The sequence below is a fragment of the Cygnus olor genome, chromosome Z (assembly GCF_009769625.2).
Source record: "Cygnus olor isolate bCygOlo1 chromosome Z, bCygOlo1.pri.v2, whole genome shotgun sequence".
Classification (NCBI taxonomy): domain Eukaryota; kingdom Metazoa; phylum Chordata; class Aves; order Anseriformes; family Anatidae; genus Cygnus; species Cygnus olor.
In genome coordinates, this window is record NC_049198.1 from 18,551,983 (window position 1) to 18,577,651 (window position 25,669).

The following is a 25,669-nucleotide window of genomic DNA, read 5'->3' on the forward strand; positions in this document are numbered from 1 at the left end:
TTTTGAGTTTACTTTAGCACTGAGTTTCTTCATAGCAGAAGCAAAAGACACAAAAATTATACTTATACCTGTCCTTCAAGGGCCATTACCAAGTGCTTTGCACAACAGCAGCACCACACATCACAAAAAGTTTCAGGTCTCAGTTCTTTTGCTGAAGGAGAAATAAAACCCTTGTTTTATTCTCACAACACAGCATGTAGTGTTTTGAATCAAGGTTTTATTAGTGTCAGATTAGAAAAGCTGACTAGGCTGAGTCAAGGTAAAAAAAATAAATCTGCAAGTGTCATAAGATTTCATCACTTGGGAAGAGGTTAATTTTAATGCAATTATATGTACCTTCTAAATAAAATACAGAATAGAAGTGAGACAGAAGAAAAGAATTTTAGCCACCACAAACATTGTGGCTCATGCTAGATAATAGATACATATAGTCATGAACTTGAAAGTTCAGGGTATAGTTTCTTTTTTTTTTTTTTCCCTGAGCACTTCAATGACTTCAATGCTTCTTTTTACTATGTTCAGTTTCAAGGAGGTCCTGTGGTGTTAGCAGTAAAGTTATAGCACACTAGTCATTGTAGTCATTCAGGAAGATCCCCTGACATCCCCTTTCTCCTAAGTAGTTATAAAAACTTTGAAAAGTTTTAGCTCATTACTTGCCTCTCAAGCTAGGCACTGCAAAGGTGCACTTATTATATACAAAGGCTATTAATATGACCAAAGAGGTGTGGTATAATCAGACAGTGTTTTGGGTACAAAAGCTTTAAATAAGTAATTATCTGTGTTTTCATCCAGATTTTTAACTTTTAAACATGAAGACTGAATTGCTGTGCATCAAGTTGCAAGGCACATTCTTAGGCCAGATTATTGTATAGTTCATGTGCACACATCTAAATATATGCATAATATCAATTATTACAGTAACACTCAGTCAAGCAATAAGGGCATTTTGTTACTTGCAAACCATCAAAAGTTCTATGCAATTATTAAATGTGGATGCATGATTTGCACACCAAGTCTGACAAGCTGGAAACTGTGACACTGGGCCACATCAAAATTCAGAGTCAAATCAAGCTACTGAAAAGTGTATGACATAGTATTTTTCCCCACATTGGAGTACTAAACCTCAGTCTCATTTAAGTACAAATATGCTCCAAACAACCAAAGCTGGCTTTTTAGGCTTGTACACTGTTGCAAATCAACGTATTTCTTCTAAGAGGTCTGTTGGCCGATGTGATTAACTGAAACTTGCTGTTTTCAATCATGTGTAAATTTGATGTGACAAGACACAAAAAGCACTGTAGCACAAAGGCTTGTTCAGCTATTCAGACAAATATGATTTCATGTAGTGCATAAAAGTAAGTCTCCAGAAGGTCTGGAATGCAAATTTTCCACAGAAACACAGTCCTTACTGTATTTTGTCAAATTATTCTTCACCTAATTTTAATATTTCTATCTGCATTCAGATAAAAATACCTAGCTTAATTCATCAGGAACACAGGAAGAAGTGTGAACAGGCACTAATGAAGGCCTAATACAGCCAGTCTCTTCTCTCACTGAGGCATATAACCCCCTTGTCTCACAGTCTGTGGGAGATAACTTTTTGGCATTTCATCAACTGATGGTGGGTTTCCTTCTACTGTTTCGTATCTCACAGTTTGTCCTTCAGTACTTGTCTGTAAAACATCTGACAGAGCAGCTTCCTGGGTACTTTTCTCTAGACCAAGACCCGGAGGCTCTGAACTCTGCCCTGAGATCTGCAATTGTGCAAATCCAGCGAGATCCTCCTCATTAGCAGGAATAATCTGCTTTGCTATTTCAAAGCAAGGCCTGTCAGTGTTGTTTTCATCCTGACCACAATTTTGTTTAAAATACTGCTGCCTCTGTGTTGTACTGTCACTCCCTCCACCATGATCCTCTGATCTCTCTTCTGAATCTAGCAGTGGCTGAGTAGATTCAGACCTTGAGAAGACTTGTACAGGCGTTTGGTCTCTGTAGCCATTGAGCACTACTGTCGAATACTGTACAGTGCTTGAAGTGTTTTGTGTAGTTTCACCTTCGTCGCTGTCAGAGACGCTTTGCCTAGGAGAAGACATACATGAGGATCCTCCAATACCACTGCTGTGCCCTTCTGAAGTACTTTTTTCCTTTTTAAGCAAATCAAAAGGCTTTAGATCTTGTTCTGAAAAAGACTTCTTGTCATCAGCTTCTATTTCTACGACGCTTACATCTGTAAAGCTGCCTTCTGGGTACATCTGATCTTTAGAATTAAAGTTGTGCTGAAAAAAAGAGAGGGATTTTGCCTAAGAGGAAGGTTAAGTTAAAAACAAAACATTAAATATCTGAATATTTGTTTTGTTAATTTCATCACGATTCTTCACACAGTTTGCCTCCTCATTAAGTGTGGCAATATCTCCCAAGTACATTACAAAATAAAAACTATAGCTTTGTTTCGCTAGAAAATCTTAATTCCATAAATACTCTAACTGTAATGGGGTGTGCAAGCTTTGCTCTAATTTTACTTACCCTGAAAAACTGTAAACAGAAAGCCATTCACTGTGCAGCACAGAACATTTTGTACTGAGGCCATACATACTACTCCCAACAGCATGTTCAGAACCTAACAAGAAGTTAACCACAATTTATCGAACATAATTTATCCACTCCACATGGGGCATAAATTCTGCTGCCACTCACCTCATCCATCTTTAGAGCTTTCTCATGCACCACTTAACTATACAAACAAGTCACTTAAAGGCTTTATCATGAACGCTGTTTACTTAATATTGATTTCCTGTGAATGAGTCAAACAATCAGGCCTTGACACTTCAAACTAGTAAACTGAATATAATTTACAGTGCTAAAGCCATCTCTGGACTGTGAGGTTATGCCCAAGGACCACATATTTCTAACACTAATTGATACAATAAAGTCTTCTAGCCATATCATAACATCATTAAATTTAACATCCAGTCTTTTTCCCGCCCTGAAATCTGTGTGTTTGAGAAGGGAGAAGACTCCCTCTGTTAGTTCATTAGAGACCTTACGGATTAGGAAAATAAAGATGCTGAAAGGCGAGTATTACCTTAGCTGGAACTTGAGGTGACCACTGAGCAATGTTGCTCTTGGATGGATCAGGGACATTAGGCCAAATATGCTTTTTAATTCTGCAGAGAATTAGAAAAAAGATTACAAGATGCACTTCCCAAATTCCTATATTGATAAGTTTTGCTTAATCCAGGACACCGGGCCCTTACACAGAAACTTTGCAAGAGTATATTTTCCAACAGGAATACTTCCTGCCCTTCCTTGTGTCTTTGTAAGAAGCTGTATTACTGAGAAAAACAAGGCACTGCACTTGCAGCTCTTCCACACGATGTAGCCATAAAACATGGCAAACAAACAAATGGTAAGAGGTAGTAAGGGATTTTCAAATTCACAGCACTCTAGAAGCTACGGAGCAATTAGGTAGAAACTATGATCTACATCCGTATAAAAATACACTTGCTGCTTTGAAATAACTATGAATATCACAGCAAAGTTCAAAATTTAAAATAAAGTGAAAATATTTAAAGAAAAAACTTGGTTGGTCTTTTGCAGCCCTGAACTCTTTAATTCACAAATGTAGTAACTGCTAATTAAGAGTTTAGCAATTTCTGTAGATAAAACAAAATACTCTAAGTTTACTTTCAAGTTTATACATCTACTCTGCTCTATACTCCACAAACAGGCTCCAAGAACAGATTGTCCATAGGATGAGTCAGGGCATGTTGCAAGATGGACTTCAACAGAAGCCCATTAAAACCTGATCTTAGAAGTAGCGGGGAGGTCAGAAGGAACAGGGCAAAAAGTGCTCTTTTTAACCAGAAAGAAAAGGTAGTTAACTGGGGACATGTAAAAGGTGCTACTCTTTGCCAGGGAAAAGACTTCAGCAATAAGCTCTCAGCTAAAGCTACAGACAAGAGCCCTGGGGTAGAAGGAACAGGAGAAAGACAGGATGTTTTCCTGCAGATAGTAAATAGGAACCAAGTATGACTGAGGTTATGCAAGGCAGAAAAATAACATCGACCAATTATTTATTTGCTACAGTGCTTAAAGTTTGCTAATACCATAACTGAACAACTCAAACACAAAACATTCTTCTGTCATCTTCACAAGATGACAACCACCATTCTCCTCTTATAAGATGACTCAGACAGTATACCCCCATCAAAACCTAAAACTTAATCCTAACCAAGACTAGCATGTAATTTCCTTGCAGGATCAATCCACAGGACATTAAGTTTCAGTGCTAATCATTAACAGTAAGAAATGAAATCAGTATCAAAAAAGCCCCTGATTTTTTAAGGAAAAAAGTATGTTTATTATCAGTGCATGTGTTTTACTTTCTTTTCTGATCTAACTGTAGAACATTTACTTAATGATTATTGCCAAGTCTCATGTTATGCCAAAAAATACTACGAGCAGAAGAGAGAAGCAATACTACGAGCAGAAGAGAGAAGCTTCATTTATACTCACAAGTCACGTTTGTTGAAGCAAAACAGTACTCCAAGGAGTACAATCAACAGGAACGCTAAGCACACAGGTACTACTATAGCTTCAATTTCTCCTCTCCCTGAGAAAAAAACAAAGAAGTTATAGCCCTCTGGTATTTAATGAACTCAGCAGCAGCACACATTCCCACAGATACAGGGAGAATCTGAGACTGAACACACACAGCTTAAGATCCACCTTCAAAAGAACTTTTTCACTGTATGAAAATAGTCTTTTGGTAAACACACGAAAAACTCTGTTCAAACAATCTAATGCCTTTTTTTATTTAGGCAAATATGACACTGAAATGAAGGCATCTGTGGTCCAGGTGTTTCAGTGGCCTGCCAGATGCCGTATCAACATCACAGCCAAATGACTAATGTAAGCAAGTCACTAGTTATATGCCTGTTTATTCTGTAGATGAAAATATCCTCTGCCCACAAACACTTAAAAGCTGCAGTATTGGTATGCATTCCTTCCTAAATGATATGAAGATTTACAGTAAGCCTTACAGAATGCTTAGGAAACATATAGGAAAAAATATCTAAAAAAGTGCTTTCCAAAACAAAATTCAGTTAATGTTGCTACTCTTACCATTACAAACAGGAAGCTCTCTAAAGTTGCACACTCAAATTTAACTATTTGCAAATCATTGCACAGGAAACAGATCCCAAGCCAGCATGTTTGCCAACATGAAAACAATTCAGGAAATGTGCAGAGGACAGTTAGTATCCCTTGTCCCCTGTACAATTGAGAAGAATCCTGACTGAACCTGGACAAATACCTCTTGGTGCTTGAGACAGACTATCGGAATACTGTCTTGCTGCATGTGAGTATAAGAGTGTAACAGATGCTTTTTCTTTTAAAATAATGTCACTGCCCTCTGCTATCAGATCCTAAATGGAGCCTTGCTACGCTGTTGCAACATTACTTCCTACTTCTATTAGTTTTGCCACTCTTCCTTACCAAATTTCTGTGTAGTAAATGTAAAATCGGGACCACTCCTGCCTCCTTCATCTGTGTATGCCATCATCCGCACAGTATATAGTGTGTCACTGGTTAGAGAAGAGAGTGTATACTCTGTCTTGGAAGGATCCACTGACACAGCTGAAGGAAGGAAAGAGGCAGTTTTCTGTAGTAACTTATTAGTTCTCCACAAACACAGTAGCATTAAGACATCACATTTTAAGAAGTACAAGATGGTTTGAGAAGTACGAGAGGCTGCATGGAAAATAAAGACTACAAACTTGTGTAAGGAATGCTGAGGTTCACTTGTTTCTGTTCAAGTGCTTGAATTAATTTAGTCTTTCTTGATGATAGTTCATGTGTGGATTTACTATTTTTCAGAAAGTAGCTACAAACTAAACTGATAGTAAAACAGAGGCTTAAAGGTCTTTAATGGACAAGATACATGGCTAGCTAGAAAACACTAGTTAATAACTCAAGGTGTCATGGTTAACTAGAAATGACAAGTAGGATAAGCACAAGTAACTTGCCCTACCAGCTTAAGCAGAAACCAGACTCAGTACCCTGTAACATAGACTGAACGTTCTTAATTCTTTATTTGGGAATTTCCTATTCACAGTGTAGGAGAACAATGTATCAGATATCAGCTTTATATCAATGTAAAACTGTCAAACACACTTGAGTCTGTATCTTGTTTTTCAGGAATAGGTATTAGAAAGGAAAAAGATCGAGTACTTCAATGCCACAAAGTACATCTCTGCTTTCTGTTACCTGTTTCATTTCCATCGATAGTTTTGTAAAATATTGTGTAACTTCTGATAAATCCGTTTTGCTCATCCACTGTGAGATGGTTCCACGTCAAAACAGCTTCAGCTTTTCCTACTTTTTTTGTCTGAACAGTTGGTCCTTTTGAAGGACCTGTAGTGGGAGATGAAGATCAGTTTCTGTTGAGGACTCTCACATACACAGAAGCAGTGTATTGATGAGCACTGAACTGTCATTTCATAAAAACTTCAGTAGAACAGCTGGACTAACTCATCTAACAAAGTTATTTTCAGGCAATACGGCAACTTCAAAGATACTTTTAAAGAGAAATTGCTAGAAAAATATATGAAAAACAGTAATCAGCAGATCAGATTACATGAAATCTTCAAGTGAAGCTAATTAGTTTCATCTTCATACTTGAAATCTAAAATAAATCAGCACAGAAATATTACCATACAAATAGTGTAACAAAATCCCATGCCAAATTATCCAATAAAAGTTGGAAAAGGGAAAAGTCCTCTACAGGCATGTGTTTAACTTCTTCAACATTGTATATTAGCAGAGCAAATGTTAATGGAAGGGACAAAACCAGTTACGTCAAGTGACCTTTATGTGTAGGACCACTTTTTATTATGCAGTCCACTTGAATGCAAAGCCCTCATTATTTTAGCCAAGACAGCTGCTTAATATGCTCCAAGGTGACAGTTTTGTACTTACGATCCTGCTGAAGATAAGCCTTCACAGACTGTCCACTTCCCTGACCATCAGCATATAGAGGGTACACAGTTATCAAGTAGCACTTGAACGGCTTTATATCACCTAATAAAAGGAATTACAAAATACGTTGTTTCAAAGAATCAAATTCCCACCATCTTTCTCATTTACTTCAGATACAGGGTGCTGGCTGTTTTGTTAGAAGCACTTACACCTAATGCAGTTGACTTTTTTCCCCCCCAAGAGCTCACTGATGTGTTACTCCAAAAAAGTAACAAAAGGAACAAAATGGTTCAATAAAGTAATAATCAGACTTCAAAGTTGTCTTTGGCTTTTTTCCTTATTTATTTAAAATAAAATCTTTGTCTGCAACAATGAACCTCAAAATTATAGATTTGAGCTACTGATTATAATCTGAAAAGAATCATAAAGCTGATCAAGTTTCATTGGTTGAACTGAAACATAGATGAGAGAATCTGATTTTGAAGGAACTCAGCCTCTTCACTGTTTTAATAGTTCCCAAGAATGAAAACAAAACTCAGATAAAAACCTTGCTGCTAAATAACATGAATTTCACAATGCAACATTAGTTTTATGTTTGGCAAAAATACAGACTTTTCTATGCACTCATAATAAAGTAAGAGTAAGCCTCAGCATTATGTCAGATTCCTATCCTACAAAAAAAAATCTAGTTAGCATATTCTTCCTTTTGAGAATATTCATTAGGTCCTTAGTGTTCTACATATTTGCAAACTTGTGAGTTAAGTACCTTTTAAGTATGTTCCTTGAATATTTCCTGGTTCATTCTGCCATTCCATGATGCAGTCTGAGCTGTTGGACAGCAGACACCATTCAATCACGTATTTAAGAACATTACTGTTAGGAGCAGTCCACCCTACCCACAGTTTGCCATCTTTAGGTAGTGTTCTAATATTCTTCACAGGAGCTGGGATGCAAGAAAATAGAAGAGTGTTAAATGTTGGCATTTCTTCCACTAGGTATTCATAATGGTAGCTTATTTTGTCAAATGTGGATAATTTTGATTATTGGAATGGCAACAATTTGACAGAAACTAAGAAAATGTGAAAGCCATTTTCTTAAATTTGGAAACTTACATATGAATTTGTATCAGAGATCTAAAATTACCAAATACTAGGCTATTCAAAACCATAAGTAATACTACGTTTAACAGAGAAGCTGCATAAGTTGTCTGTTTCAGTGTGAAATCAAACTTTCAGACACTTCTAAACATTCATTCTAATCCTGAACACGCTCATGTAGCTTACCAAGTTGTTCTGGATGCAATGCTGCTCTGTTTAAAACATACCCTTAGTTAGCTCATCTAATAGCTTTAGAATTTGTGACTCACTTAGCATTTATACTAAAACCATCACACCTCTCAGTATACTTATTTTTGCTACCTGTCCTGATAATGTTTGGATTGTCTAAGAGGTTAGATTCATCAGATGTTGCAAATAAGGATAAATCAATCTGTAGTTACTACTACTGCACAATAAAAGGAACATGATAAAAGAACGCTATGGAAACAGTGTAAGCAGAGTAGAAAGCACCCAGGTAAGATATTGGAATTGTTGGAGGGTAACACTCGGACAAGAGAAGAAAACGGGAGAGAAAAAAATGTCAGAAAGCAGAAGGAAGAAGAACAATGACTAGAACAACGGCTTGCTTCCCCCACGCTTTTATTTTTTAAAAAAGAAATAAACATATCTGCTATGCTAAGAAAAATATAATAGAGAATACAGTGCACAGTAGCTCTAAGAATCAAAAAGAACAGTGAAATAGCACACACAGCTTCAAATAAATCCATGAATACAGAAGTCTGCATGCTCCTCAACATACAAATGGTGGCATAATTAAAAGGAGTAAGAGTGGAGATTCATTCAACAGCATAATTGTGTTTGAGTAAAAAGTGTAATTTTACAACGCTTAAAATTTCTTCTAAGAAAAGCCATGCAGATTCTATTATTCCATGCATTTGTAAATTACATTTACATGGACATTACTAGGACACTAACCTTTTGAATTACTTGTTGGGATAAGTAGAACTGACGGGGGGGATGCACCGACTCTGTTGTGGGCAATCACAGTCACTTCGTAAGTTCTATTCGGCAGCTTTAATGTAAGGCTGGTTGTATTAACATTGTACTTCAATGGTGGATGGAAGGGAGGTGGTTTAGCTCTGACTGTCACTTCATACCGCAAGATTACTCCATTGGCTTCAAATGGCTCCAGGGCCTGTCAGAAACGCATCTTTTATTAGACTGATACTGAACAAAAGTGACGAACTTCACTGTCTTTGAAGCGTAGTTTAAAAGTCTAAGAGCAAGACAGATTATGTAGATTAAACAACATAAGAAAACTGCAAATGAGTTTAGAGCTCATTTCTGTAAAACAGTCTCCAGAACTATTTCTTGTTTAAATCCTCTTTTTCTTACAACCCTATATGGTAGTCTAGCAAATGCTCTATCAAGACTGTAGACTATGTGTGGAAGAAGCCTACACTTTGTGCAACTTCACAACACGACGATACCAAAAGAATCTCAACCCTCATAACCTGGGTTGAGCCTAAATGCAACACAGCATGAGCAATTTTCTTTTATTACACATACAGAAACACTCTTATCTGTATTATCTGTAACAGTATCAGTTTTTAGGGAACAGAAAATTGTTTAGAAGGGTAAGCTTTAGTAACACCAGTTTTCCAATGCTAAGCTAATAGTTTCAGAGTGGCATGTGACATATGAGTTTCATCAGAAAACAATCACTATACAGGTAACTTCACCCAAGCCTTTACCAAGTAATACTTCACCACATAATGGGAAAATAGTAAAAGACAGCTAGGTCAAACGTGACAAAGTTCACAGACCAGAAGAAATCAGGAGATGGGGAATGACAACTGTATTCACTTTCTCAGCTTCGGATTTTCCAGTCAACTAGACACAGTGATCTATCTACTGCATGCAGTCACAGGGCTGTATTTCATAAGTCTGGTCTCTGGAATGCCTCTAGGCTTAATGGATTTTGCAGCTGGAGGATTCCTGTACAGTCAGTGTTACAAAAGTTTTAGCATACATCAGAAGGCATAAAGAATGTTCACTTTGTTCAAGGGAGCTTCCAATTCCAGACTCCTTAAGGACAGCAAGTTGTAAACTCGAAAGGGGATTCTATATCTTTTGCATTACAGACTTCTGTCAGTTAACTCATGGCCTTTACATGTGTACTTTTTGTATACTTATAAGTAGTTATTAAAAATTAAAGTCACTTTTTGCATCACTAAAACATGTTCTATCCCAGTTATCTAGGAAAGTTTGTTGAGGTAATTTTTTCCCCACTTAAACTCATGTTTTTAAAAGAATGCTGAATTTATGCAGTTTATCAGATCGCTTTACCTTCCACATCAGATGTACAGTCCAAGAAGCTGGTGAAGAAGATGCATCAATGATTCTCCATACAGATGGCCCTTTAGATGGTTCTGATGAAAGAAACAATGCTTAAGGGTAGAGACATTTTTTCATGTGTTTGAATTCATCATTTGACTATCATTACCTGCATGCCCTTTTTTCTTCCTTTTTTTAAAAGACATATACAAAAATTGTTTCCTTATTTCCTTGGAAGGAAATAATGCTTGGTATGTTAAGTGGAACATCCCTATGTAAAGATTTCCTGATGGGATGAACAAAACACCAGTTCTGCTCTAATACACAATATCAAAGTTACTGAGCACCACCATGCTGAGCATCAGTGATAATGGGTTGAACTTGACAGCACCAAGCATGGTCAAATCTACATCGTGCAGCACAGCACTGCACTTCTTTGTACCGCTGTTCTTGCTGTAGTTTGTAACCCTACCCCTCAACATCAAGTCACCTAAAAATGAAAACTACAGAAGAGTTAATGAGGAAACCGGTAAGAAAGTTCCCAAATTTCCCAAACAGTTTATTCTAAAAAGGCTATCAGAACTACTGTTTGGTGTCAGTACTGTTAAACATTCAAGTGGTATTTCCACTGCAAATTTCAAAATAAAATGAATTAATCTATTATTGTGCATGAAGCAAAAAAAAAAAAAAGCCAATTCTTTGCAATGGCTTTAACCTTAACAGAAAGGAAGATGATCTTAAAAATGTATTTACATTTATAATCTTGCTAGACTGTTTTCCATAGGAATTCCTGTGTTTTTTAGCATTAATCACAAAGAGGCATGGAAGTTTAACATCTAAGTAGCAATGTCAAGCCCAGAGAGTCCATCTTGTCTCTTATGCTTTACAACAGAGTGGAAAAACCGGGAATTGAGGCCAAGCGAGCTCTTAATCTCATTTGAGTACGTACCTGTGATTCGTATGAAGCCGAAGCAGTTGTACATCTCACCTAATATAGGTCACAAGTGCAACATGACCTGCCTCATGTTCCTTCCCTATCATGACACCTTGGTTCTTAGACTAAAATAAGACATTGATACTTGATCACTTTTGGCATTATGTTTGCAGAGCAAGTCACCACAGCACAACAGCAATGCAATCTAGTAAGCAGGAAGTCCTGAAATCCTCATTGCTCTGGTTGAGATAGTAACCACAGAACACATGCCTCTTCCATCTCACGGAAAGCAGAAACAATATCATTAGGAATTGAAAAGAAGTGGTTAGAACATTGAAAGAATATTTATAATACCTTCCCCAGAGAAAATAAGTTTTGAGTAAAGCTGAAGCAATACCATTTTGTACACAAATTCCATTTTGCTTAAATAAGTAGGTTATATCTGCACTCATTCTTTTTGCTACAATATAAGAAAAACTCAAAACACTTCTTTACTGGGAGCTCTATTAGGATAAATAAGAAAGGACTTCTGACCCAGCATATTGAGCTCTAAGCACAGGGTGGTGCTTTGACAGCAAAATCCTTTAGTCGTTTAACTCTGTTTAGAGACAGATGCACTGAAACATTACACTGTACAGACTGTTTAATAAGAAGGTGCCTTGGAATGCACTAAGGAACAGATGGAATACTGTAGAAAGGAGACCAAGAACAGTGCAAGTAGGAAAGGCTAAAGCACACTTAAAAAAGAAAGAACAATGCTGATGATTTGCTCCACGAAGCACTGGAGGCTGACCCTTGACTGAAGCTCTTCAACAGTTTAATTTTTTTTATTTTTTATTTTTTTTTTACTATGGCTGTGAACTTAAAGCTCAGCCCAGTGGCTTACTATGTCCTAACCTATCTTTTATGTATGTTAATTGTGAAATGATTGGTGTATATTTGGAAGTTGTATACATCCTGCTCACAAGTCCTTTTGCGCAACACTAAACATGATCCGAACACTGCCCTCAAACAGCTGCTGCTGGTAAAAAGTATTCTTCATTAAGTCATGGTAGCAGCAATTCAGTGTTGACTTTTTTTTTTTGCAAAGGGAAAGTATACCTTCAGTCCACATCTGTAACATGACAACAAACCCAATGACCATCATCAAGAAGGGAAACTGTAACAAAGCAGTAATTTTTATGTCTATGTGTAGTCAAAGTAAAACCATTTTCCACACAGGCTCAGTCTTGTGGAAAGTCAGTGATTTTGATTTATATATGGTGTTTTCTTAATACCTCCCATATTAATGGATGAGCAGTGAGACTCTTAGTAACTCGGGGCAGAATATTGTAAACCAATGGGTGCAAGACATTAGAAAACCAGTCTGTAAGTAATAATGTGACAAGCAAGAAAGTGTTGCAGATGCAGACTGTCTCAGGAAAAGTAAGACTAAACAAGAGTGTTCTAGTTAGATGCTTTGGTGAACACGAGACTATACTTCCATATGCATATTTCTTCCTATCAGTGTTTTAAAGAAAAATCTCTAGCTCATACTTAGTGATGTTGGTTCACCTAATACTTTGATGACTTTATTCGATGGCCTCCCAAACCCTGCATTGTTTAAAAAATAAGGCACTCTTTGCCTACTGAAAACTTTCATACATAAAGGATAACTTCTGTTGCAGTCACACGCGTGATCAAGCAGTTCAAATGATGTTGTACAATTTCAGTTGGCTATTGTCAAACTGCTCAGCACGCAGCTATTTTGGAAGTCTGGGACCAACTTTCATACATTACTTACTATCTTCAGTTGTGACTCCTGTTTTTTCTTCACTCCAGTCACTCCAATAGCCCACTCCATCCTCCTTCATGCATCGAATTGAAAAAACATACTCTGTGTAAGGTCTGAGGCCTTGAACACTGAATGAAGTTCTTGGTGAAGCTGTATCCTCAGAAGGAACCTGTAAGAGAAGGAAGATTGTAGACGCACTGATCAAAAAGTTCAGGTTATAGCAAAAGAGTGGCAGGAGACATTACTTGTGTTACCTGCATCCAGTTTGTTTCATTAATGATCCTATAGCGAATATTGAATTTCAGTTTCATCACAGCTGTTGAAATACGGTTCTCCCAGGAAAGCTTCAGAACAGTAGGTAGTATTCCCGAATTGACTGATAAGTTATGTGGAGACAGTGGTTTGACTAGAAGAAAAGTTAGAGTCAACTATGCAACTGCATTGTTTTTTCCATGCATCTAGCAGTTGGCACACTGTGCTGCAACACTGCCATGAAGGCCTTTCATGAGCACAAATGGCTGCTATCTCACACCCATGTCTAAAGCAGACTATTTAACAAGAACTCGCAGTCTGAACAGTGGTCAAATCTCTCAACTTCTATAAATTTTGTCCAGCATAGTTCAAGTTCTAGTGTCAACAACACTCTGGAAATGTTAATTTTTATAGTGAAAAAAGTTTGCATATCAATTCAGTAATATGCACAGGAGCAGCAGTCCTACGTACTACTAAAACTGTATTAAGAGGCATATAGTTACCAATCTCAATGGGATCAAAAACAAGACGATCAGATTCATTCTTCCCAAGAGCATTTGCCACTTCTACCCAGACCTCTAGGTTAACAAAGAACTGAACATCAGAGATGGTACAGGAATTATTTGCATCTTTTGGTATGCAGTCAGGAAAGTTCTCCCGTGGCCTGAATAAAAAAGAAGGTAATAAAGCAGTGAGTTTGGTTTCCTTTACAGAATTTGTTTTCTAGCTACCCATACTTTCTACTATAGTCATTACCAAAACACTGTAGAGGAACAAGAGGAGACAGGAAGTTGTTGGCAGTTATTCCTGTTTCCAGAGAGGGGCAGTAATTCTGTCCACTCTATCTTAAATGACCTTAAATGACAAAAGACCATTTAAAGAGTTGGAAAAATACATCAATTTGATTTCATATGAGAAAAACTTCTGCTGACAGCTTCATGTTAGAATTAGATTGTGAACAAACTACTGAGTACTTAAGAAATACAGAGCAAACACCACCTCACAAAACCTCACAAAAAATGGTTTCTTCACTTGCTTAGAATGGGATAGAACCATGAGCAGAAAAAAATCAAAATATTTGGGGTCCAGCCGCATCATGATTAGGTGTACTGTACTCTAACCATGCTAGTCATGTATTTGGAGAATGGAAAAATTGAGATGGCTGTTACTGTAAAATAGACATAGTAACTAAATTTCAAGTCCTAGTTTTAATTACTTTGGATGTGAACTTCTTTAACTTTTCCCTCCCTCCCTCCCAAAATGGGCAGCAATGTTTCAGAAAACTGGATTTAAAAACTTTTCCAAAATATTAAAGAATTGCAAGGAAGTTTGGCTTAGCCTACAAACATTCTTCAAAATGATTAAAATAGTGTATAGAGAGCTACTTACCACCTGTATTTCAACTTAAAATGAGTGTCCAGGAATGTATGTCTTCCAGGGTTCCAGGTACAAGTCATAGGATATGTGAGTTTTGACAGCTGATGCACAATACAACTTAAGTTCCTGGGCTTCTCTGGGGGCACTGTACAGAAAAGTTAGTGATAATTAATTGATATACACTTTTCAATTCAGTAAGAATCATGAGAGATGTCCCCTTACAGCAATTTCAGCAAGCATCAGAAGTACTTTTAGTCACATGCCTTTTTAAATGAGGGAGGCATGAAGCACTAGGGACCATCCAGCAGCAGAAGTCAGTAAGCTTAACCAGCTGCTCTGAGAAACAGTAGGCAGTCGGTATAAGGAACAAGCACCTGACAAAGTAAGAAACAGCACAGAAGGGTATTGGCCACCTCTCACCTACTGTACTAACCCTATTTTAACTCACGTGGTGGAGGGGGGGAAATGCTACTGAGCAGCACAGCTGCAATGGCATGTACTGACTTTGCCAACAACCTGATATGTGAAGCAATTGTGATAGGTCTACTCCCTCACTCCATCTATGGAGGAGGGATGGTTTAGACAAACATCTGCAAGAAGGGTAAGGGAACTTCATCAGTACACTTCAGCACGTAAGAAACTTTCAGACAGCAACTGAACTTTTTTTCTTCTTAAACTCAAATCATATCATACAAAGATAGCATTGAGTTTGTTTCTAGCTTTTAGGATAATCACTATTTACATCAGTGTAATATAAAGCATCTTATTTCTTTTCAAGCAGAAATGCTATTTTAAACAGAACTACCAACTTATGAACACATTCATGGCTTTGTTCCTAAACACCTGTACTGTTCTGAAACATGCTGCTCTCACTTGTTATAGCATTTTAATTGATAGAATGAAAACAGCAGCTGTAAATACAAGTGCACCTCAAGATTCACATGTAAATTACAACTGTAGAACACTATTTGTACTGTCATTTAAGTTATCATAGGATATTCTACATGTTCACCTTTCCATGTATTGTCTATCCCATCTTTTCTGAAAAGAAGTTTACTCATCACAAGTTGAAATAACTGTTTTTCTATGAAATCGTTTTGTAACTCATGATAGAGTCACATGAGTTTGAATGGTAAACCCAAAGCAGCTTCTTTCATATAAATCAGACAGTAATTGCAGTACCTTTTACCAACATTAGGAGGCAACGTATTTCACCAGCTATTTATACTCAGGAAGGAAGGACACATTCATCATTTTATGAACTGTCCACCAATTAAACAGTAGTATATTGAGTCATTCATATCACACCTTCTCAAGACCTCAGTCTTGTCTGAAAGAGCACTTGCTCAGAGTTACGCAAAAGCTATCCTGCTTGGAAAAAGAAAGTTTATAAATCATTAGAGGTATTTTCTTATATATAAGTGTTGGACAATCCAAATAGCATGTTTCCTTCTTAAGGCAGTTCAGTTTTCATTTAGTGGTACAGATGGACTAGATATTTCTAAGTCTGCTAATGAAGGAAACAGTAATCTTATAATTCTATTATGAAACTAGGATTTATGACCTTATTGTATTTCCTTGCACAGCAGGAAGAACCAAGGAAAGTTTGATTTCTTTCCTACGATCTTTTTCAGCTAAGTTCACATCTTCTTTAGGAAACTTAAGTCTTCTTGCTTCAACATTTTTCTGTTAAATAGTCCAGAGTACTCTCTTTTTTAGAGTATTTTATTCTGTGCATATTCACTGGCTTTGATGACATACTATTTGACAATATTTTTATGCAATTATGCAGGAGCTGAGGGAACGAAAAAGAACATCTCAAGATATACACACTTTTCATTGTTTTCATCCCCGTACCTGTTTCTCAAACAACTTTTTTTAGTGTTTAAACCAGAATAAAGCTCAAGAAAATCAGTACTTACAGCCTAATGTAACCGTAATTCCATAAATGTTCTGCTCAATCTGTCCATCTGCTAGAACGTTGCATGTCAGAGGAGTAGCTAGCGAAGAAGTGTCATTAAATGTGACACTGGAAACTGTTCTGTTTATTTCACGGTATTGTTCTTTAGGTACCACTCTATTCTTAATTTTCCAGATAATTTGATTAGCATATATATTGCCAAAGTCAAGACAACTCTCATTCAAAATGCATAATGCTGTGAAATTAGAACCAAGGGCCAATACAGGAGACTCTGGTATGATGTGACCACATGACTGTACAAGTCCACCTGAAACTGGAAGAAAAAAGACAATACCATCTTTTTAAAAAGCAGAGCATTCCACAATAATTGCTGGTACAAAATTACTGTACTATTGACAATATTACAAAATATGCCTAAGCAAGAAATTACTTACTTGACTGTTACAAAACTGCAGTGTGTTAGTGGATCACAAAGTACAGATTTAAGGGACAAAACCAGTGTAATATTCCCCAGGCTTTGCAAAAACATTTTATGAAGCCAGTAAAGATCAGCTAGTAACCAAGGGTCTTTAGAGAAAGTGAGAATAGAGTCAAGGACTGAATGTATATTTTGAAGGGGGAAGTAACTGAGGTTACTCTTGCAGTTAAAGATATTTTCTGTTGAGAAAGTTAACAAAATACTGACACATACACCTTTGTTGTGGAAGACTAATTTTAGAAGAACCACATGCAAACAGTTAAACACTTGAGTCATCCACTTCAGAATCTTCAATATGTATATAAGAGCACTGGGGAATTAGGGCCAACTCTCTGTATTTGGTAGTAATCTTTTTACAAAGGAACATCAACACAATGATTAAATTGTGATTACTGCTACCAAGGCATATAAACATCAGCAGACTGAAATGTTGCCTTGATTCAATAGCCATACTAAACAGCTTCAGCATGATTGTTTCCTATACAAGTGAAGTTGCCCATGGCTCCACCTTGATTACAACACTAATTCATTGGAAGCTTACTGCTTTAACAGCTGTTTAGTCTGACCAAGTTAGGTTTCCATTGAGATATCATTTAGCATATGCAAAATTAAATCATATAATATTGCTTCAAAGGTTTTTTTTTTTTATTAAAGAAACCACACTATAAGACCAAATTCACCACTGCAGTCTGCTACAGTGACTAGCTCCAGTGATGTCAGTGGAACCAAAGCAACCTGTCACTGATTAAAGTCAGCTTCACTAGCTCTGTACAATTCTGTAGGAATGGAAGCAGAGATGAGTACTGGTTTAACACTGCATCACCTTACCATAAGATTAACAACATAACATGGGTCTCTTAATCATACTAAACCTTATTTTATGCCCCACACCTGCAACAGTTACCTAGACAAAAAGCAGGTATGTGCTTCGAGCATCCAATTAAAGACTTTCTGCAAGTCTCTCATGCGTGCAACAGAAGCCTTACCTTCAAGGGAACAAATATTCCAAAACAAGTATAAGCAACGGGCCACCCAGTTCCACCTAGAAAACATGCTGCTCAGAATTCCTGTAATAGACAAAGATTTTTTTTTTTCCATTTTAGCTATTAGTCTTCAGATCACTAACAGATTCAAATTTCTATTTGTTCTATGGCAATATCTCAGGTATGCTATTTTTCCCCCGACAATCTCTTTTCACTCTGGAAAAAGAATGGGCATTTTTTTTCCATTTTACTTACAGCTATAACAAATTCCAATGTCTGTTTAAGACAAATGATGTAGTTGAAAGTCTCTTAAGTTACAAATTTAAGAAACGCATCAGTTTAAGTTTTTCATGTCATGCATGAAAACAAAATTCACTGGTATTTCTGTAAAAAGTTAGCAATTAAAATGGAGTGTAACACCATTATTTGGGTTTTAAAACAGAGTTCTAAGAATTCGATCATGATTACCATACTACTTCACTTTTAAAGGCACTGATATAAGCACCTTACATAAGGTTCAGAAAAGACATTTTAAAATTTCTTAAATTTTAAAATTTCTCAAAATTTAAAGAAAAATTTAAAACAGAATTTACTGTTACAAAACAAAAAAGAAACTGCACCTTATGACAGAAAACTCTCCTTGGTTTTGACTGCATGTAGTTTATTCTATAATGATGACGAAGATGCAAAACACATTTCATACAGGTCACGCTAAGATTAGATTGGATAAGTCATTTCAGCACCAATGTATCAATATCAAGCTAGAATCACGTTCCTTAGAATACCTTAGGTATTAGCACATCTAAGCTTTTTGACTTGAAAATGAAGGTAAATAATATAAAGAAAATTGATTTTCACAGGAATCCTAAACCAACAACCCAACCAATGCCCATCTCAAAACTTTACAGCAGTGTCTTTTTAGGGCTCACCTACACAGGTGTTTTTCAGTTTGGACTAAACAGCTAGAGGCATTTAGTAGAATTTTTCTTGCATCCATACTTCAGAGTTCATTACTCAAAGCCCACCAAAATTTACTACAGAAAAATTTTATACTAGGAATATTGCTGATTAGAATACTCCGCAATTAGGTTAACAAGCACTTACAACTGTCATTAGAGATTTATTTATTTACTAAATAACAGTACTGTTATCTATAATCAGACTTTGTTTTGATGAATTGATTTCAGAATCTTTTTTTTTAAAATAATATGCTGTAACTGGACTGGGTGTGCAAACTATTACATAGTTTACGGTCAATACACCTTTAGATAAATTAATTGAAAGTATACAGTAAGAACTAAACCAGCTGACCTCTGCTCACTACAGATATAACACCTTTATATAACATTCACACACTCCTTTCTGCATTTTAAAATCCCAACTGGTTTCATAAATTTAAGTAAATCCACATGGTGAACAAGACCAACATCAGAGAATTATTCTGTTGGTTTAGGTCCCAAGCTCTGTTTCAGTGTCTTGACTTACCCTAATATTTATCAGAAATACCACTTTCTACCTTGTTGAAGCTTGCTGCACTCTAAGCATAGACCTTACAATTTGCTATTTTAAGCAAGATTCATTTAAACCTATTAAACTTGAACAATGTGGTGCAGGATTTGAAGCTCCTGAGAACCCTGCGGCCAGATATAAGCTAGTTGGAAAGCAGGGAGCAGCTTCACTTTCCTGCTAATTGTCAAAAGCTGCTGAACAATAGCAGACGCAAATTCTATGCTGAAGAAAGAAGAGTGAAGCAGAAGTAAAAGGGCAGAAAGGAAAAACAGAACAAAACAAAAAGAATACACAACATAGCATTTCTCTCCCAGAAAAAAAAAATTGCCATCATGATTGGTGCCACATTAGAATAGCTGTACTGTCACCTAAGCTAAGTATTGCATCATTACAAACTTACTGGTTTTCTTTTCAATGACGACTTATTTCAGGTTAGAAAATAAATCCACAGAGCTAATCAAAAAACTCTAAGTCATATTAAGTCATGTTAAGTATGGCTTAGGTTGATCAGAAAAAGGAACATACTCTGAATCACTTGAAGGAACACAAGAGCTAAAACTTAAGAAGCAAAAAACCAACTCAGAAGCAAACAATAGAAGAATATCACATCTTTGCTGAGGTGTAATATTTTTGAGTGAAAATAAAATCAGATGACTTCATCTTTTTAAACAAATGCCATTTCTACATGCTTCAACTGTTTTCCAGCCTTAGTTGAACTGATTTACAGATGAGAAATCTGAGGTCCAATTCTCTACTAGTTTGCACTTTTGAGAACTTAGTTTCTCTTTTGAGGGAGCAAAAAAAAAAATCTTACACAGTTTAAAGTACTATTTCACTGTACTCAGCTCCTGAAAGGCAGTAAAACTGAGACGCAATCACCTGCAATGGAAAAATTAACTGAAAACCCCACTTGCCGGCACTAGCAGATGTGACTATAGCTTCAAAAAAAAAACACATCAAACCACAGTTCAGCATGTATCTGCTTTTAGGCTCTTTTGATGTAGCTTACTTTTTCCCCCCTACTGATCAATGCAGTTACAAGATTTAAGGCACAGACCTCTGAATCCACAAATGGGCTGTTGCAATGTCTTCTAATGTGCGCTTTTTTTTGAAAAAAAAAAAAACAACCAACAAACATTAGTTTCTCTAGCTTTTATGAGATTGATTCTTAAGGGAAATTTAATTCTTAAGGGAAATTAACTCTAGAGGAAAGAACCAGAGTTACACTAAGCACTTCCATCTATCCTGCCTAGAAGAAAGTTGTAAAATAAATGGTGGAGCCAATACCTAACAAAACAAGCAGCCATACTTTAGATCAGAGCATGGAAGAGATTTCTATGGAAACTTGTGTTTTCTAATCTAAGCATACAAAAGATTTGATGGTACAGAAACCCTGCATATAAGCTATACCAAAGCTTTACAAGACAGTGCCATCATTCCAGAGAAATGCTGCTGAACACCAATTGTTCACTGTCAACGACTAAGTCAGACAAGTTGCAAGTCTGGACAAAAGAAAACTCGTTAGCCTCAGCAATTACACAAGGCAGCCAGAAATCTTCTGTTATACAAACCAGTGCAGGTTGTTTGGAGTGTAAGGTAAAAGTTCAAGCTGATGCTGAACTAACATTGACAAAGATGGTCATTTCAGAAGCTTTTTTAAAAAAAAAAAAGCAGAATCAACAATTTATCTAGACTATGCACTTGTTGTGGACCACTAAGTACAACAGTTTTTCATAGCCAAGCCTAGTTAGGTACAACGCTAAGTGAAAGGAAAGGGAGATACAAAAAAAACTGATGTTGGAAGTTTGTCAGGCTACTTTCATGGCTGGGTCTGCCAAAGTGGCAAGGGATCAAAGTCTGTCAAAATACTGCACAGTAAAAACAACACGATCAATTTAGAACTACTGCTAGCGACAGTCCTTAACTCTCAGAATATTATCTTCAAGAGGAAAAAAACCCTGTTAAAATGCTGAGATTACTTCAGTAGAGAAAGATGTGTGAAACATGTATGCCGTGAGACCACCCAATTTAAACTCTAAATCATACAGTACTTGTTATTTTTCATGTCCCGCTTCCATTTTGATAGGAAATCACTAAGCCTTTTTCACCTGCATCTTTAAACCAACGCTTCAGACAGTGCTCTGTGGAAACCTAGAAACACCCCTGAAGTCAAGCAATATAAGCGTGAAGTAACAACGGCATTCTGTTATCACAGGTTCGTGATAAATCAGTTTTTGAAGAAATATCACACATTCATACAAAAGGGATGGCTCTAGTTATCTCAAGTAACAGAAAACTTGTGATTTTAATCTTATTTCATAAATCACAAAAACAACAGTCAAATGAATACAGGTTGTGTGTCATACGATGAGCTATCCCTCTCTACATCAAAAATGTGACATTTGAGTGACCTAAAAATGACAGTTTCAGTTAAACAAACTGCAGCAAAATGGAATTTTCTTGCCAGCAAAGCCAGCTTGCAAATCAGGGAGCAGAAACAATATCAGGACCATCACAGGAAGGAGTTAGGTCTAGGTTAAGGCTCACCACAGGTCAATCACAAAAGACTAAAGGTTGCTGGCAAGCAGACTTCTGAAATTTCCTCAAAATAATTATTAAAAGCCAAGCTTGCAGCTTCAAGTGGTAATTTCTCAGCCAGAGCCACATAACTCAGGTAGATCGAGCAAGAAAACTGTACATATGAGTGATACGGCAAATAGCTGCTACTGCTTGAGGTTTTGTAACAAGCCAAGGAATACTTAGAACTGATCCAAAAGCTGTATCTATCCTAAAGTAATTTTGATTACTTAAGCTGTAACTGCTTTCTAATCAAGAGCTTTTCATCTGCAAGCTTCCTTCCTTCCTCCAAGCTTACTTCCTTCTTGGAAATATTTATGAGACTCATACATTTTCAAAGACGATCACTTGAAAATGTTGCATAACCTTATAGACACAGACCATTCTGAAATTCACCTTCATATTGAAGATACCTATATGCAAACACTATAGAGTAACCTCCTATCAGGATGGCAAAACCATTTAGCTTGGCAGGGACCTCTGGGTCCATCTGGCCCAACCCCTGCCCAAGCAGTGTCGCCTAGAGCAGCCTGCCCAGGAGGCTTTTGAAGATCTCCAAGGAGGAGACCCCACAGCCTGTCTGGGCAGCCTGTGCCAGGGCTCCCTCACCTGCACAGTGAAGTCGGAACCTGATGTTCAGACGGAACCTCCTGTGTTCTAGTTTGTGCCCTGGCACTGGTCACCACAGGAAAGAGCCTGGCTCAGTCTTTTTTGCATCCTCCCTTCAGGTATTTATGCCTGTTCACAGAATGGTTTGGATTGGAAGGGATGTTAAAGACCATTTAATTCCAACCCCCTGCCATGGGCAGGGACACCACCCACAGATTCTCACAAACTGTTTCACTGCCTGACAACCCTCAGAGTAAATAATTTCTTCCTTGTATCTAAACTAAACCTACCCTCTTTTAGTTTAAAGACATTCCTCTTGCCCTATCACGCCACCCCCGACAAAGAGTCCCTCCCCAGCTTTCCTGTAGCCCCCTTTAGGTACTGGAAGGCCGCTGTAAGGTCTCCCTGGAGCCTTCTCTTCTCCAGGTTGAACCACCCCAACTCTCTCTGCCTGTCTTCACAAAAGAGGTGCTCCAGCCCTCTGACCATCCTCATGGCCCTCCTCTGCAGTTGCTCTAATACATCTAATACGTTCACGAAACATTGATGAGATTCCCCAGAACCTCCTTCAGACTGAACAGTCCCAACTCACTCAGCCTCTCCTCATGGGACAGATGCTCCAGGTCTCTCTTGGACTGGGGAACCCAGAAAGGGACAAAGCGCTCCAGGTATGGCCTCACCAGTGCTGAGCAGAATGAAGGATCACCTCCCTCAGCCTGCTGGCAGCACTCTGCCCAATACAGTCCAGGATACTGCTATCCTACTTCATGGCAAAGGCACAGTGCTGGCTCATGGTGTCCACCAGGACCCCCAGGTCCTTTTCTGACAGGCAATTTTCCAGCTGGTTGACCACCAGCATGTCCTGGTGCCTGGGCTTGCTCCTCCCCACCTGCAGGAATCTGCACTTACTATTGAAGTGCATGAGGTTCCTTCAGCCCACCTTTCCAGCCTGTTGAGATCCCTCTGGAAGAGAGGATGACCCTCTGGCATATTTACCACTTCTGCCAGTTTACCAGTTTTGGGTCATCTGCAAGCTTGCTGAGGCTACGCTCTGCCCCATCATCCAGGCCATTAACGAAGATGTTAAACACATACAGACTCAATATCGACCTGTGGCATCCAACCAACCTTTGTAGCACTGACACTACCCTCTGGGCTGGCCGTTCTGCCAGTTTTTAACCCACCTCACTATCTGCCCATCCAGCCCATACAACAGCTTGTCTATAAGGATCTTATGGGGTCAGCATCAAAGGTCACAGTGAAGTGAAGGTCCACGTTTTCCATAGTCTTCCTTTTGTCACCAAATGTACTTATAGAAGCCTTTAGTCTCTATAAGCCATGTCTTGACATCCCTGGCCAGACTCAATTCTGTTTGAGCTTTAGCTTCCCTAACTTAACACCCTGATGCTTAAACAATGTCTCCATATTCCTCCCAGGTTCCCCATCCTTTCTTCCACTCTCTATATGCCTCCTTACGATGTTTGGATTTTGCCAGGAACTCCTTGTTAATCCACACAGGCCTCCTGACATTTTTGCTTGACTTCCTCTTTATTGGAATACACTGCTCTTAAGCTTGGAGAAGGTGATCCTTGAGTATTAATCAGCCTTCTCGGGCCCCTCTTCCCTCCAGTGCCTTATCCAAAGGCATTTTTCCATGCAAATCCTTAAAGAGGCCAAAGTCAGCCCTCCTGAAGTCCAGGTGGGGAGCTTGCTTTTCACCCTCCTTCCTGACCCAAGGATCTTGAACTTCACCATCTCATGGCCACTGTGGCCAAGGCTGCCTTTGACCTTCACGTTCCCAACAGGCTCCTCACTGCTGAGGAGTATGAGGTCCATAGAGCACTTCTCCTCCTTGGCTCCTCTAGCACTTGGAGAAAGGTTATCATCATCAACAAGAAATCCAGGAGGTTTGTGGAGCGTATGTCCTCTTGTGTTGTCCCTCTCTCACTTTCCTATTGCAATATACCAACACTCAAATTATTAAGCTGGTTAAATTCAGAAATCACTTGCTTTCAACAGATGATACCTTTTATATTTCATTATTCCTCAGCAAGTAACAGCATTTAGGAAGAGAAGCGTAATTACTTTTATGTCCTATAAGGGCAGAGAAAACTAAAAAAAAATTCTTCGCTTCCCAACGCGTCTGACCTCTTCACTTTGCAGACCTTTATTTTTCCCCCTCCCCGGCGACAAAACCACAACGCCACATCATTCCACCGGCAGGTTGCTCTTCCAGAGACACCTCAGAAGCAACAAGCAGCCACCCAGACAGCCTGAAACAAGGATTTTGCCCAGAGAGGCTGTGCAGTCTCCTTCTACGGGTCCCCGAGGCGATCCCCCCGGGGAAGGGGGGGGTGTCCCTGAGGCGGTCCCCCCGCGGGTCCCCCCAAGCCTCGCCCGTTCCGTGACGGGACAAACCCCTCTCCCCACCGCCGCCAGCCCGCCTGGCGAGCCGCTCTCCTTTGTGCCTCCCTCCCACGCCCCCCAGCAAGCCGGGCACGCCGCTCCCGCAGAGGAGACCCTCCGCGGGGCCCGGCGGCAGGCTGCGGGCGCTGTGCTCCCCGTACCCCCCTCACCCCCCCGGTTCCCCGTCCCCACAACAGCCGCGACGCGACGCACCGCACCACACCCCCACGGCGGCGGCGGCGCCTCAGCCCGGAGCCTCGCCCGCCCGCCCCCGCGGCGCGGCCCCGGTGTGGGGGTGCCCGCTCCACCCCCCCCCCCCCACCCAGCCGTTACCTGCCGCCGGCCGCCGCCGCCCCGCCGCGCGCCCCTACATAACGGCCCGGCCTCGCGCCGGCATCGCCCCGCCGCCCGTTACGCGGCGCGAGCGCGGCCCCGCCGCCCGTTACGCTGCGCTCGCGCGCGCGCGCGCGCGCCCC

General features: G+C 38.9%; 1 protein-coding gene across 4 annotated transcripts; it reads right to left on the reverse strand.

The window, feature by feature from the left end:
* Window positions 1-208: 208 nt before the first annotated feature.
* Window positions 209-25,669, reverse strand: IL6ST (interleukin 6 cytokine family signal transducer). Of its 4 annotated transcripts, none has more exons than XM_040542287.1 (16): window positions 25,527-25,669; window positions 18,096-18,176; window positions 16,633-16,944; window positions 14,723-14,855; window positions 13,837-13,997; window positions 13,336-13,487; window positions 13,091-13,250; window positions 10,386-10,468; window positions 9,012-9,231; window positions 7,745-7,921; window positions 6,979-7,080; window positions 6,268-6,414; window positions 5,497-5,637; window positions 4,516-4,612; window positions 3,083-3,164; window positions 209-2,276 (listed from the first exon to the last, which is right to left on the reverse strand). In XM_040542287.1, the coding sequence occupies exons 2-16, from the start codon at window positions 18,160-18,162 to the stop codon at window positions 1,551-1,553; spliced, it is 2,760 nt and encodes a 919-aa protein (XP_040398221.1). In that variant the 5' UTR covers window positions 18,163-18,176; window positions 25,527-25,669; the 3' UTR covers window positions 209-1,550. The 4 variants fall into 4 exon arrangements, with proteins under 4 accessions (XP_040398221.1, XP_040398224.1, XP_040398220.1 ...); XM_040542290.1 differs by lacking the exon at window positions 25,527-25,669 and adding an exon at window positions 24,814-25,156; XM_040542286.1 differs by lacking the exon at window positions 25,527-25,669 and adding an exon at window positions 24,264-24,766.